Raw genomic sequence first — 14,337 nt, 5'->3', positions numbered from 1 at the left:
AGAAAAGCTCACCTACCAGGAATGTACTTATTGCATCTAATAATTGTGTTAAGCTGATTTTGTTCTCAGAGGGAATGTTCTTTTTCTTCAGCAGTCAGTAGTTTGATTTGCTTTGAGAGCTTTATCATGACATAATAAGACTGGGTGTTTTCCTCCTCTGGTGCACATGTGCACTCGGGGTAGCAGTGGATGATCAGCGGGCCTACTTTAGAACAATAACAACAGACACGGTCCTGCAGGGAGCACCTACCTGTTCTCTGGATATGCAGGGCAGCGAAGGTCTGCGAGGCATTTTACAACTGCCATAATAGCTGGTCGACGTTTCCCCAAGTGAAACACAACTGGACCTTCTCCTAGGTCTGATCACTGGGACCTTTTCCTCCGCGGTGGAAATCCCACTCGGTGCTTCCCTCGACGGGTAGTAGCGGTCAAAACAGAGCCCCAACAGGGAGCCCGAAACCCCCGCAAAGCAGGCGAAGAGAGGTCGGAGCAGTGCAGGCAGACCGCTCAAACTTGTGAAAGAAACCAGCCACACAACGCTGGCAAAAACCAGGATAAGAACACTGTGTTTGAGTTTCAGAGTTGGAATCAGTGTGAGCAGACCCACACATCCCAACACGAATAACAACCTGCCCACCATTTGCATCTGGTGTTGGTCCTCTCCCCATTGCAAAAACCGCAAAACAAAAAAATCCCCGAGGTAACACGATGCTGGTAGTGACAGGAGCCAACATTTACTGCTCTCCTTCTTTTTCCTCCTCAGGTAAAAGGTGAGAAAGAAAAAAGCACATCCTATGCTGAATAAAGGACTGATGGACTGGGATAAGCCCGACAAAAAAGTCCGCAAATCCCACAGCGAGTCACTTTGCAAGCTCCTAGAAATGAGGAAAGAAACTGCGAAGAATACAAACGCGCCGACGTAAAGGGCAGATATCTTTAACAATTTTGAATTAAGAATGTCTTCGTTGGAAAACCTGCACACGTTAAACAAAAATCCCCTGTGATGGTCCTGTTTGAGAGGGGTGACGCAGCTCTTCACATAGCCGTTCCTGAAGCCCTCTGAGCTGTTTACACTTCCAGCTCCGTCGTGGTGCCTTGTTTTACTGTGCAAAAGCTCTCCTTCCTCCCGTGCAGACATGGCTCGACTGTGCCTCCTCGTATCCACGCTAAAGTCCCCCTCTTCTAATATTCACGCCGTGTTAACGCTGAACTACATGACAGCAAATGCACTCCATGGTCACTCAAACGTGCTCCAGCACTTGGACTAAAGAAAGAAGGTGAGATGTTGTTTTTACAGAAAAGGGGCTCCATGTCGCCGCCTAGAGGCCACACACCTCAGTGCTTCGTAAATGTGGAGCTCTGAACCAATCCTGAGCTGCATCATTATTATAACCTACCGTAATGTAATCAAATCACTGATCCGCAGTTAATGAACACACTTTTAAAACGTTTTCATTGAAAAAAGAAAATGGCACCAAAACTGACACTTGTTTTCCATACTGCCCTCATGGAAAATGTACAGTCACCTTTGCATAAAGAAAATCCACATTTATATAAAATAATGTAGCCCTGTTGCCATATACAACATTGTAATAGCCAAGGACAGTCACTTTTTGGAGTCAGCATTGTATATAGGTTTTTAACATTGATTGATCAGTTTACCTGGTGTTCATTTAAATGTAGCTTGCCTTCTAATGTGTTTTTTGTAATGCTTTCTGGATGTAGTGCTTTGTGTTTTAATTTACACATTATAATAGCAGATCTTGCACATGCAAGCCAAAGAAAATGTTCTGCTATTTTTTAGGCAAATAAGTAGACAGTTAAGTATTTTCTATTTTATTTTAATATTTACAACCTTCTAAATTGTAAGTGTATTTGTTTCTGGTATTTATTTGTCTATGTTAATAGTAGACAATTTGAATATGACTATTTTAAATAGACAATTGACTTTAGTCAACAGTTCCAGAGTTTGTCACACTTTTGAATGTGACTACATCGATTCGCATATGGTTTGCATAAGCCTGGAAATAGTCTATTTAGTTTTAAAGTAAAGTCCTATTTTTTGTGTTAATATTATTTGTTTTGATCAGAAGTGTCACCATTGCGTGTCGCTCAGGTGTCGCTGCATCATGGTGCTCTGGGATCGTTTGCATAGCCTGCCTTCAGTCTGGTATGAAGATTATCGATTTAATAGATCAGCAAAACAGTGTAACCGACTTTAAATGCCGAGTTGTGGCAAAACAAATTGTTAACGTATTTTGCGATAAAAATGCACAGACAAAGGTTGAGTTGATGTCTGACGAAACATGGCCAACTAGCATAATACATACAAGCTTTCCCATAAGTAAATTAGCTTGTTGACATCCTAACATTAACATTGTAACATGATAGACCCAGGAGTGCCTGAATTAAAGACTACTATTGATCCATGAGAGCTGCCAACTTGAACAAACACGTTCATAAAAGTACAAATTAAAATATACGGCTAAAATCTAAACCTAAATAGTCGTATCAACGTTAACAAGTTGACAGCATTTAGATAAACCTCTATAATGTAATTAGTTACACCTGTGTATCTGCTGTCATGACAAGTCAAAATATCAGATGTGAGAATAAGTCAAAGTAAAAGCAAGGCAGTTAAATGCAAATTTCCTTACAATGCATACAGCAACAAAAATGTTTCATATATCTTACAACAACTCACCTGGCTTGCCAATAACTCACTGCTCTATAGTTTCTCTTTTGTTAACTGGACTTATAACTCAAAGTACATTTTACATTTATATTTAATTGAATGTCTTCTTGCAAAGAAAATGTAAATAATATCCCACTTTTATATTGTGTTAGCTGTAATTCAGCCCATCAATAGTTTTTTATTTGTCAGATAGTTAACATATTTTTTTCTTACGGTCAACTTTTATATATTCAATATTTTAGTTTTATTTGGAGATGTTTGGATTGTATAATTGTTTACTTTCCACTCTTTTTTTAATTTCTAATTATGTGTAATAAGAAAATAAAACAAAAATAAATCCCAATGTTTGATTAAAGTATATCTTATCTTATCTTATAATGAACCAAACAATAAAATATAAGAAAAGAGAAAAAATAAGCTGTGACTGTGACTTTAGATTTCTCACACATTTTGTGATTTACACAGATGTAAGGCCTTCTTGGATCCTTGAAAAGCTAGCTTGGATGTAGTATCTTAAATAAAATGTCTTAAAGCCTGTGTTACTAGATGTGTGCCACACAGACTAAGTAAACAGGTGTGAACTGATGTGTCTCTGAAAAGTAAACATTACGTGTTATAATAGTAATAATCTTATTCAGCGTTTACTGTTGGTTCAGTTTTGTCAGCAGGGTAAACAATGTTGCCCTTTAACTTAACTAATGTGTATCTTTCGCCTCTTCTTTAGATATGTAACCAGTATGACAGAGATGTTACTCTTTGGAGACATGAGGTTGGCCTAAATGATTGGATTTTGTTCACCACTATCACCATTTTATTTATTTATTGTTTGTTTTTTATTTATGTGTTAGTATTCTATGAAATTCTTCATTAATGTTAAATTACTCAAAGGGTCCCTGGAAGTGGCAGTCAGTTATTATATATTTCCTCCTTTACACTATTTTGAATGATGGTAGAAGAGGAACTACACTTGAAACCATTCCCAGAGAACAGGATCCTTAAAATAGAATACAATTAATTAAATGACAATACAATAAACAATCTATTTTGTATAGTAAGCATACATAAAGGGCATGTGTGAAGCCGTTGTTCTATAGCTGACAAAAAGTTCTGCAGTGTCAACAAGTACTTTGCTCTTGACTTGAACCATAAACCTTTCTTATCATGAAAACTTCCATTTTAATATATGTAAACACTTCCATGGTAGTGGTTGTTAATCAGTGTAAGAATGATTGCAATACGTTGTGGTGTTGGCAGCCATACAATAGTGTACAATGTTTAAGGTAGCTGGTGGTCTGCACAACTGACATACATTAACAGATTCTCTGAAGATACTAAGATACTCCCCTCCATTGTTTTATCCACTGAATGTATCAGTAAGGCTTAGCTTCCACTGGAGGGTGCTGCATTATATTATATTCCGTTATACTATTTGTTAAAACACTAAAGTAGCTATATTTAGTTCACCCAAAATAATGTAAGGTGTTTTGTTAATGTATTTGTGATGCAGGAATCATATCTGAAGTAGTTCTACTGCACCAATAAACTTTAAGTGGAAGTTGAAATTCACTGTGAAAAACAAAAAATCAATGATGTACTACTGTAGCTGTACAAAGATTTTTAAAGTATATTTTATTTTTTACAATAACATTTGCTGCAATTATCACTATTCACAGTTTTGAATATGAAAGGGCAGTGAGGTCAAACACGTTGTTTAGTGTACTGCATAATAATAATAATGATATTATTATTATTATTATTTATTTCACCCTGTTTTTATCCACTTAAAAAAAAGGCTACCATTTAAATATGTACGATTTATCCACCGAATTACCAGAAAACATGATACATTCTTAGGTTCACCTTCTTCTTCATGTATATATTGTTATCAACAAATAAAGTATTCTAGGTCTATAAGTAGGCCTACGTAATGTGACAAGGCAAATCAGCTTTATTTCAAAATGTGAGTGCAGCTTTTTAGTGGCTTATTTCTTTCAGTTCATATTTTGGGAACTCAGGGAGTCAATATCCACAGGGAATCTGAACAATTAGTCTCATACATTTGACCACGGTCCGTCAAATTCACTGGTGGAATACAGAATAATTCGTGTCTTGCAACATTATACAAATTTAAAGAGCGTGATATAAATAATTGATGTAATAGTTATAATATGTGTTTTTGAATGGAAAACGCTCCTTATTATTGCTCTCGCGTTTGAGCCTTCCGCCACACGGTAGCAGTGATGTGGCTCAGAAAGTAATCTTCCACGTCAGTAGGAAGTGGTAGGGAACTACACAGACAGCTCGCCAAAGGGAGCTCCTGGGACATGTCACAGATGTAATTATCCAAACCTGGATATCGAAGGCCACTTCGGAGGATAAAAGTCTCGCAATAAGGTAGGTAAAGTGATCCTGTTGTTGACCAAGGTGATATTTTCTCTCCCGACCCGCGGTATCTGCTCAGGCAGCTAGCTAACGTTACTGTCCACCATTTCATTGCTAGCCTGAGCAGAAGCTAAGCTGGCGTTTGCTAACATTCGCTAGTTAGCGACTAATCACATATATTAACTAAATCTAACCAATTGTATAGTCCACTTAGTAATTCATGTTTGCCTTTTATTCAGGTTTTGCCACACAATTGTTGTTGCTATCGCAGGTAGGGCCATTACAACTGTAACAGTAGCTACAGTGTTGTACCAGGGTTTTAACGCTGCGTGTCACACTTTCTGGAGTTGAGCTTCATCACCCACCTTATCGTAACCATTCCGTCTATGAAAGGGACACTTAAACTTAAACTGCCTCTTCTGTCACAATGACAGCTCTTGTCTCTGTTTTTGTGATGACAGCCATCGCGTTTTTACATAATAAAGCCGAACCTAGCAAACACTACCATTATGTAACTAACCACCTAATGTTTATTACATCTATCCAAAGACAACTCAGTATTCATTCAGCTCCTCCTTTTGTTACAACTAGGTGCTGGTGGAATCACCTGTTGGGGATGTTTTTCTGAAAGAGTTTTATAGAAGCCCCTCAAACAAATGCCTCATTGATCTAACAATCACTTTTTAGGCAACACCTGTATAATGCTAAAACATTTCGAAGATACCCTTCATTATTTTTTCTCCATTTACTGTTCCTGACCAAGTCTTTCAGGGTCTAAAGAATCCCAGAATGTTTTGAGTCAGATAATCACCCAGGACTGTTCACAAGTCTATGGCAGGGCAAACACTAACCTAATGCATTACATTCACAACTACTTAATTGATTTATTATGCATTCCTTTGAAAAGATTCTGGAAGGACCTCTGTCTGAGACAATGTCCTATAAACATGCAGTTAAATTCAGTAAATAAGTAGTGACAAAATCATTATTTTTACACTTAATAATGTTTTTTTTCCCCAGTAAAAGTAAGAATGTGAGTGATATAATAATAACTTATAACAGTTTGCCATGCCTTCTTTGCCTGCTGATGAAAATGTTAATGAAATATGACCCAACAGTGCTTTTTCCTATTTCAAGGACATGATGCTATTCAGCAAATGTATGTTGTTTGTGTCCAATGTTCATTCAGATTTTGTTCACACATTTGCTTTACTTACTGTATGTTTATGCATCTGTGTAAAAAAAAAATCTCCACCTTTTTACTGAATCTACTCTTTTACTGTTTCTTGCAGTTATTGTCCAGTGATCGACGTTCGTTGGGATTCTTCTTAGACAGATACAGGCCGAAAGCAAAAATGACGGCTGCAGAGAACGTGTGTTACACTCTGATCAATGTTTCATCTGAATCAGAGCCTCCTTCTGAGGTCACACTTAAGGCTGATCTAGGTAACTATTCTTACAGTTCATTTGCATAGCTACCTTATTAAACCTTAGAGGGACTATATTATTTTTCTACATTCCAACTGCAATACATTTGAGTTGAATGGAAATCAATGTATGCTGTTTAAAGTGTTAAAAGGCTTAAAAGAATCAAAAGCAAAACATATTTTCCATTAAATGAAGTTCTTTCCAATTTAGGATAACCCACACATCTCAGTGTCAGCTAATTTCTTAGGAATTATTTCTTTATTAGAATGTTTTTCCAGTAGAAACAATTTGCAGCCAATGTTGGTTTTAATACATAAACAGCTAAAAAATATTAATCACTCCTCAAACAAATGAACATCCCAAAAATCATAATGCATGCTTAGGGTCAAGCTGACTACATTCATAGTAGTAGTAAGAAAAATACATATTGTTTTCTACAGAAAAGGGGGAGATCAAGGCAAAGACCGAAGCCCTGAAGAAGGTCATCATCATGATCCTGAATGGTGAGAAGTTGCCAGGACTGCTGATGACCATCATCCGCTTCGTGCTGCCTCTTCAAGACCACACCATCAAGAAGCTGCTGCTGATTTTCTGGGAGATTGTTCCCAAAACCACCCCAGACGGAAAGCTGCTGCAGGAGATGATCCTGGTGTGTGACGCCTACAGAAAGGTAAGATTCATCCACTCAATCTGTAGATCTGTATATTTCTTATATCAGGTGTCCTGTCATCAATATACAGCATGGAAAATAATGCTTGTTATAGTCAGAATGGGAAAAAATAAACAGCAGCACAGTTCGGCAGTGTTGTGATTATTGAATCCACACCATTTTCATTTGTCTCACTTTTTTAATTTCAGGACTTGCAGCATCCAAACGAGTTCATCCGTGGCTCCACTCTGCGTTTCCTGTGCAAGCTGAAGGAGTCCGAGTTGCTGGAGCCGCTCATGCCAGCGATCCGGGCCTGCCTGGAGCACCGCCACAGTTACGTGCGCCGCAACGCCGTCCTGGCCATTTACACCATCTACAGGTACAAACTGTTAAAGGTTTTATGTGCAGTTGGCTTTCCATATAAACACATGTTGTACTTTATTCACTGTTGAACAACAAGCAGCTGATGATCTTTATTTATTTTAGGAACTTCGAACAACTCATCCCAGATGCTCCAGAGTTGATTCATGATTTTCTTGTCAATGAGAAAGATGCCAGCTGCAAGAGAAATGCGTTCATGATGCTGATTCATGCCGATCAGGTCCGTAAAATATTGCCCATTTCCTTATTTTTCTATAATTGTGTGCCGCTAGACTTACATTATCTATCCCAAAGGTATAACTTACAAATGTCATTCACATCTTACAGGATCGAGCTCTGGATTACCTCAGCACGTGTATCGACCAGGTTCACACTTTTGGCGACATTCTCCAGCTGGTCATTGTGGAGCTGATTTACAAAGTGAGTGCCAGCATTAAGTCTAATTTATCTTAGTTTTGTAGCATAACAGCATACTGCCACAAGAGCTGCTTTGGTGTCTGAACTCTTGCTATATTTCTTCTGTCTGTTAGGTTTGCCATGCTAACCCCTCTGAGCGTGCACGGTTTATCCGCTGCATCTACAACCTGCTGCAGTCCTCCAGCCCGGCTGTGAAGTATGAGGCTGCTGGCACTCTTGTTACCCTCTCCAGTGCTCCCACAGCAGTTAAGGTACATCACCCAGGTTTTGTCAATATACCGTATATATGGTAGTGATATTGTACTGCATTGGAGCTAGTAGCAGTGATGTCTTATGTCTTGTACAGTCGTTTATTCATCTTTTGCTTTGTCGGACTTCAGGCTGCAGCCCAGTGCTACATTGATCTGATCATCAAGGAGAGCGACAACAATGTGAAGCTCATTGTTCTCGATCGTCTGATTGAGCTGAAGGAGCATCCCACTCACGAGCGTGTACTCCAGGTACGTTGAATTATTGCTTTTTTTTAAGCCACAATTACCCATCAATAACCTGATTTGGATTGATATGATATAAGATCATATAAGCAACAATAATTACAACAAATATATATGAAAATGTAAAGAATACATTTTTAGAGTCAAAAGCAGCAGAAAAGTCAGTAAGATATAAAAATCTAGCAAACGTAGTTATATTGGGACACTGCAACAGTTTGCTGAGCCTACAGTGCTACATCTCTGTTAGGAAGTAATTTGGTTTTTCACCAATATATTTGTATTTCTATCCAGGATCTTGTGATGGACATCCTGCGTGTCCTCAGCACTCCTGACCTGGAAGTCAGAAAGAAGACCTTGCAGCTGGCACTGGACCTGGTTTCATCTCGCAATGTAGAAGAGGTCAGTGGCGCGCAGTATATCCAAGTTATTGTTGTTGCTATTATTTTGTCCAGGCGTGTACACAGACAAAACAGGTTATATACTGCAAATAAAGTTAAATCTATTTTCTTTCCAGTTGGTGATAGTTTTGAAGAAGGAAGTGATCAAGACAAACAATGTAACGGAACATGAAGACACTGATAAGTACCGGCAGCTTCTGGTGCGCACTCTCCATTCCTGCAGTGTGCGCTTCCCTGACATGGCGGCCAATGTCATACCTGTGGTGAGTTTCCTATCATTTAAACACACCAGTAACAAAATGCTCGTGACATTTGTTATATTTTATAGCTTTCTGAAATGGTCTCAATGGTGGTTTGTATGTATGACACTATATAGTAAAGTATGAGTATATAGTAAGGCTTTTCTTCGTGTTGTTATGATTTACAGCTGATGGAGTTCCTCAGTGACACTAATGAGGCAGCTGCTGCTGACGTGCTGGAGTTTGTGAGGGAGGCCATTCAGAGGTTTGACAGCCTGAGACCCCTCATCATCGAGAAGATGCTGGAAGTCTTTCACGCCATCAAAACTGTCAAGTAAGGCTTTCTAAGCACGTTAAGGGGAATATTATGCAATGTCTTGGTAATGCCATCCTAATAGATATAAACAAAAGCAGGTACAATTTAGGTTAGAATATTTTATATGGATACATAGGCAAGTCAATCAACAAATAAGTACATCCTTTTCTATTCAGTTTTTGCTAATCTGAAGTCATTACTCATACTAATACAATACTAAAAATACGAGCTGAACTGTCATTTTGTTCTGTTATTGGGCACATGCTTTTTATTATACTATGTATTAATAAAGAGACTCATGTGAGGCCAAATCACACACTTGAGTTGTTCTTCAATTATGTCTCCTCTGAAATGATGTGATTTAAAAAAGGGTACAAGAGCACAAATAATCAAACATATACAAACCAACCTTAAACAAAGAATGAATTTGCCTGATTTTGGTCATTCTGGTCTGATAGTCACTTGTCATTTCGAATGTCGAATGTCATTTGGCTAGGTAGTGTATCAATACAGGAGTACGTAGTTCTGTCAATGCTCTTCAACATTGTCACCGTTGTGTTATTTCAGGATCTACAGGGGAGCGTTGTGGATCCTGGGAGAATACTGCAGCACCAAGGATGACATCCAGAGTGTGATGACAGAAGTACGCAGGTCCTTGGGAGAGGTACGTCCATTATTATTATTCAGGGTGTCCGTGGGGTCTTAAAAAGTATTAAAAGTTGATTAATCAATTTAGCGAAAATTAAGGCTATTCAAAAGTATTAAACGGCATTTTCCAAGGTATTACATTTTGTAGCTTGTTTTCAATAAGTATACAAATTGTCCAAAGAGGTTGTATTCTACAGTTTGCCTGAATGTAATCATTGCGTAGGTGTGTAGTGTGATTCTGTGTAGTTTATTTATGGCATCCCGTTGGATTTGACCTCATCTGAACAGGACATCGCACGCTCACTGCTTGATAGCGCGCGAAGGTCCGTTTACGCCGGTTGTTAAAAAACATCGTTATGGGGAAATGCAAGTTTGCGTCCAAATGGTTGGAAGATAAAGAGGAAGGACAATCAATACTGTATATAGTAAATGTGAGGTAAAGTGTATGTATGTAAATGTAAATGTAAATGTAAAATTGGTTAAAACTCGAAGTGGCGAGGAGGTCTTAAAAAAGGTCTTAAAAGGTATGAAATTTGACTTCAGGATTCCTGCATATACCCTGTTATTAGTATTAAATGGAAAAAAGCTTACTTGACAAGCCCAACTTACCTAACATCCATCTCTTGCCTTGACAGATCCCCATTGTAGAAAATGAGATCAAGAGAGACTCGGGGGAGGTGAAAGCAGATGATGAAGTGAGCGCGGCTCCAGCCCAGAAGCTGGTGACAGAGATGGGAACCTATGTGACGCAGAGCGCCCTCAGCTCCAACAGGCCTTCCAAAAAAGAAGAGGATAGGTAAAGAAAGGCTCATTATTCTCCTCTAATACTCCATTGATTGTCTGCACAGTGAACTCACTCAATAAACACTGCTTCTGTTGTTCCAGACCTCCACTCAGAGGCTTCCTGATGGACGGAGACTTCTATGTGGCAGCTTCCCTGGCCACCACCCTGACCAAAGTTGCCCTGCGTTATGTTGGAATTGTTCAAGACAAAAAGAAACAAAATGTAAGTCGTCCTCTTTCCACTCTACTGACCACTTCTGTCAAAAACAATTAACCAGCTGACTGTTTCTCTAACCCCTGTTGTCTTGCTGTCCCCTCAGTCCTTTGTGGCAGAGTCCATGCTGATCATGGTCACTGTGCTGCACCTGGGCAAGTCCTCTTTGCCCAAGAAGCCCATCACAGACGACGATGTGGACCGCATCTCGCTGTGCCTCAAGGTCCTGTCGGAGTGCTCGCCTCTTATGAATGACATTTTCAACAAGGAGTGCCGCAAATCCCTGTCACATATGCTGACTGTCAGACTGGAGGAGGAGAAGCTGTCACAGAAGGTAACGCTATTTAACCTCCTGTTATTTAACCAGCTGAGTCATCGCCACAAGAAGAGGAAGTCACATTTTATCTGTAAATTGCATATTTTTTGACCCAGCCCTTATTTATGAATGTTACAAATTCAGTTTTATGCTTGTAAATATACATAGTGTTTATAAGACAAATACGTTTTGTTTTTAAGAATGGATTGCCTTTTTTTAAGAGCTTTGAGCAACAGAAAAAGTGCTTTATAAATAACATGTATTATTATTATTATTATTTATGGCATTCATTTATGAGGGTGTCAGCGTCTCTTGACAAAAACATAATTGCTCCATATTTTTGTTGATAAATGTAACTTGATTCTAATTGAAATATATATTTCTCTTACTAATTTGTTTTCACATCTTGGCCTCACTATTTAAGTGTCTTGAATATTTCTTGGTGGGACAACTATATGCTCGACTATCCCCTTCAAAATAACCCTATGTGTTTCTTATTCTGACCACAGAAAGAGTCTGAGAAACGAAGCGTAACAGTGCAGGCAGACGACCCGATCTCCTTCATGCAGCTGACCGCCAAAAACGAGATGACTTCTAAGGAGGATCAGTTCCAGCTCAGTCTGCTGGCTGCTATGGGCAACACTCAGAGGAAAGAGGCTAATGATCCCCTGGCTTCAAAACTCAACAAGGTACCCCCACAGGCTCTGCACTGCAACTGGAAATTACATTGAGAAAGATCAATTTGGGAATTAGATTCATTTGTTCTTCCATTTATAACGCATAAATAGTTGAAGACCTTAGTGTGCCTTTTGTGGAGTTACTGTTTTTGATGGCACAGTGGCAACAAAAACAGTTGTTTCGTTTGGATTTCATATTCTACCATTTAAGTTGTTGCATTATTTATTTTAATTTAATTTGACTGTGGGTATAACAGTTTTTTATGCAGGGACACACACACAGCTACGAGTATCATTTTTCTCTTTTAATCCTGCTGCTTGAGGTCTTGCTGTGCAAATGCACTGCTGTTAAAACCTTGTAAAAGTAAATGGTATACAAATGTACTTTTTAATTGCTTACTGTGAGGAAACATTTGTACTTGCATTATAATTGATGATTAAATGTATTTGTTTTTGTCCACTCTAGGTGACCCAGCTGACAGGGTTCTCAGACCCAGTGTACGCTGAAGCCTATGTTCATGTCAACCAGTATGACATCGTGTTGGATGTGCTGGTGGTCAACCAAACCAATGACACTCTCCAGAATTGCACTCTTGAGCTGGCCACTTTAGGTTAGTCTGGTTTATTTTTCACCTCACTGGACATATGAACATGTTCTCCCCATTAATGATGATCAAGCCCCTCACATTTTTGCTACTAGTTGTTATGTTTGCATTCCACTAATTGTATCCATCCCACAGGTGATCTCAAGTTGGTTGAGAAGCCTTCACCTTTAACTTTGGCTCCTCACGATTTTGCTAACATCAAGGCTAATGTTAAAGTGGCCTCGACTGAGAATGGCATCATATTCGGAAACATTGGTAAGATAATCTTTTGGTTTATCGTCTTAATAGAACTTCAGCTCGTTTTGATCTCTGTAACCAGAGAAGTAAGTCTAATTTGTGGGGTGTATGTTTGCTCCTTTCTTTCCAGTGTATGATGTGTCGGGAGCCGCTAGCGACAGAAACTGCGTCGTCCTCAGTGACATCCACATTGACATCATGGACTACATCCAGCCTGCGTCCTGCACTGATGCAGAATTCAGACAGATGTGGGCAGAGTTTGAGTGGGAAAACAAGGTAGGCTTTGCTTTTCTACTTTGTGGCTAGTTCCCAGAAACAAATTGGCTTTAAAAAGTGTGTTTGATATCATTTGTCATACACACAGGTTTTTTGTGCTTCCTACATTCAAAAATCCATAAACCAAAATCAATATTTAGGACTGTGAGCATTGAAGATGTTCCCTAATCAATCTTTCTTTTTCATAGGTGACAGTGAACACCAACATCACTGATCTGAACGAGTACCTTCAGCATATCCTTAAGTCCACCAACATGAAGTGTCTGACTCCTGAGAAGGTTGGTATAAGACATCACATCAACAGAGAAAATTATTTAAATTAGGTTTTAATGCTGGCTGGACCAATAGAAATAAATGAAATAGGCCATTAGTTTTGGTGCTGGTGCATTTTGTAACGAATCAGGTAAATCCTCTGCTGTTGTTACTCTGTAATACTCTCAACTCTTATCCTTCTTTTCTCACAAACCAGGCGCTGTCGGGCTTCTGCGGCTTCATGGCTGCCAACCTCTATGCTCGTTCAATCTTTGGCGAAGATGCCCTGGCTAACGTCAGCATCGAGAAGCCCATCCACCTGGGGCCTGATGCTCCTGTCAACGGACACATACGCATTAGAGCCAAAAGTCAGGTGGGTCTCAGCTGCTGCACCATAAACCTTTATACATCTAAGAAGTAAAGGCTTTGTTGAATTTATTATCTTTCAACTTGAGAAATGCAGCAAATTAATCTTTTGGAAGGATACCATTGAATTAAATACTTTATTGAAGGAATTGCACGAAATGGCCAGGGAGAGTGATAATATGAAACAGCCCATAACTTGGTGTGATGTTGCTCTAAAAGCTTTTGCTCTTATCAGTGTCTAGAAATGCTATAACAATAAATCTTCTCCTTTCTTTCACAGGGGATGGCCTTGAGTCTCGGAGACAAAATCAACCTCTCCCAAAAGAAGTCAAATGTCTGAGACAACTCTGGTCCAGCTGACCCCTCTGCTGTTCTCTTTCATCCTCCATCTTACAGTCTTTTCATCACAGCTAATTAAGAACTCTATATGGTCGGTGGCTTTCCGCTATTTTCTTTCTTTCTTTTTTTTTTTACATCACCTCTGTCTGGAAACTAAATTTCAGTAATGTTCTTTCCCTGTCCTGTTTAATTTTCAATAAACTATGTATTAAAAGAAAGACTTAA

The 14,337-nt window shown here is 38.9% G+C and overlaps 2 protein-coding genes across 3 annotated transcripts in view; one reads left to right on the top strand and one right to left on the bottom strand.

Moving 5' to 3' along the window:
* The window catches only part of pde3b (phosphodiesterase 3B), a 41,881-nt gene extending 40,599 nt beyond the window's left edge, over positions 1-1,282 (bottom strand). For both annotated transcript variants that reach the window (XM_034116310.1, XM_034116311.1), the window contains exon 1: positions 251-1,282. In XM_034116310.1, the coding sequence (XP_033972201.1) occupies positions 251-1,138 (888 nt within the window). In that variant the 5' untranslated portion in view covers positions 1,139-1,282. The remainder of the gene's footprint in view (positions 1-250) is intronic.
* A 3,633-nt stretch (positions 1,283-4,915) lies between these two features.
* copb1 (COPI coat complex subunit beta 1) lies at positions 4,916-14,337 on the top strand. Its single transcript, XM_034116586.1, has 22 exons — positions 4,916-5,089; positions 6,370-6,523; positions 6,946-7,175; positions 7,364-7,533; positions 7,641-7,755; positions 7,863-7,955; positions 8,066-8,203; positions 8,333-8,452; positions 8,738-8,845; positions 8,961-9,107; positions 9,272-9,417; positions 9,967-10,063; positions 10,683-10,843; positions 10,933-11,053; positions 11,151-11,378; positions 11,870-12,049; positions 12,504-12,648; positions 12,778-12,897; positions 13,010-13,155; positions 13,344-13,433; positions 13,625-13,780; positions 14,054-14,337. The coding sequence occupies exons 2-22, from the start codon at positions 6,433-6,435 to the stop codon at positions 14,111-14,113; spliced, it is 2,862 nt and encodes a 953-aa protein (XP_033972477.1). The 5' UTR covers positions 4,916-5,089; positions 6,370-6,432; the 3' UTR covers positions 14,114-14,337.

The sequence above is a fragment of the Trematomus bernacchii genome, unplaced genomic scaffold, assembly GCF_902827165.1.
Source record: "Trematomus bernacchii unplaced genomic scaffold, fTreBer1.1, whole genome shotgun sequence".
NCBI lineage: Eukaryota > Metazoa > Chordata > Actinopteri > Perciformes > Nototheniidae > Trematomus > Trematomus bernacchii.
Note: the sequence above shows the minus strand (reverse complement) of the source record. Positions and strands in the feature narration are given on the sequence as shown.

Coding starts and splice junctions, on each gene's coding strand:
- copb1 (XM_034116586.1), top strand. CDS start 6,433: ATGACGGCTGCAGAGAACGTGTGTTACACTCTGATCAATGTTTCATCT. Junction 9,418..9,966: donor CACGCCATCAAAACTGTCAA/GTAAGGCTTTCT, acceptor GTGTTATTTCAG/GATCTACAGGGGAGCGTTGT. Junction 11,054..11,150: donor AAGACAAAAAGAAACAAAAT/GTAAGTCGTCCT, acceptor CTGTCCCCTCAG/TCCTTTGTGGCAGAGTCCAT.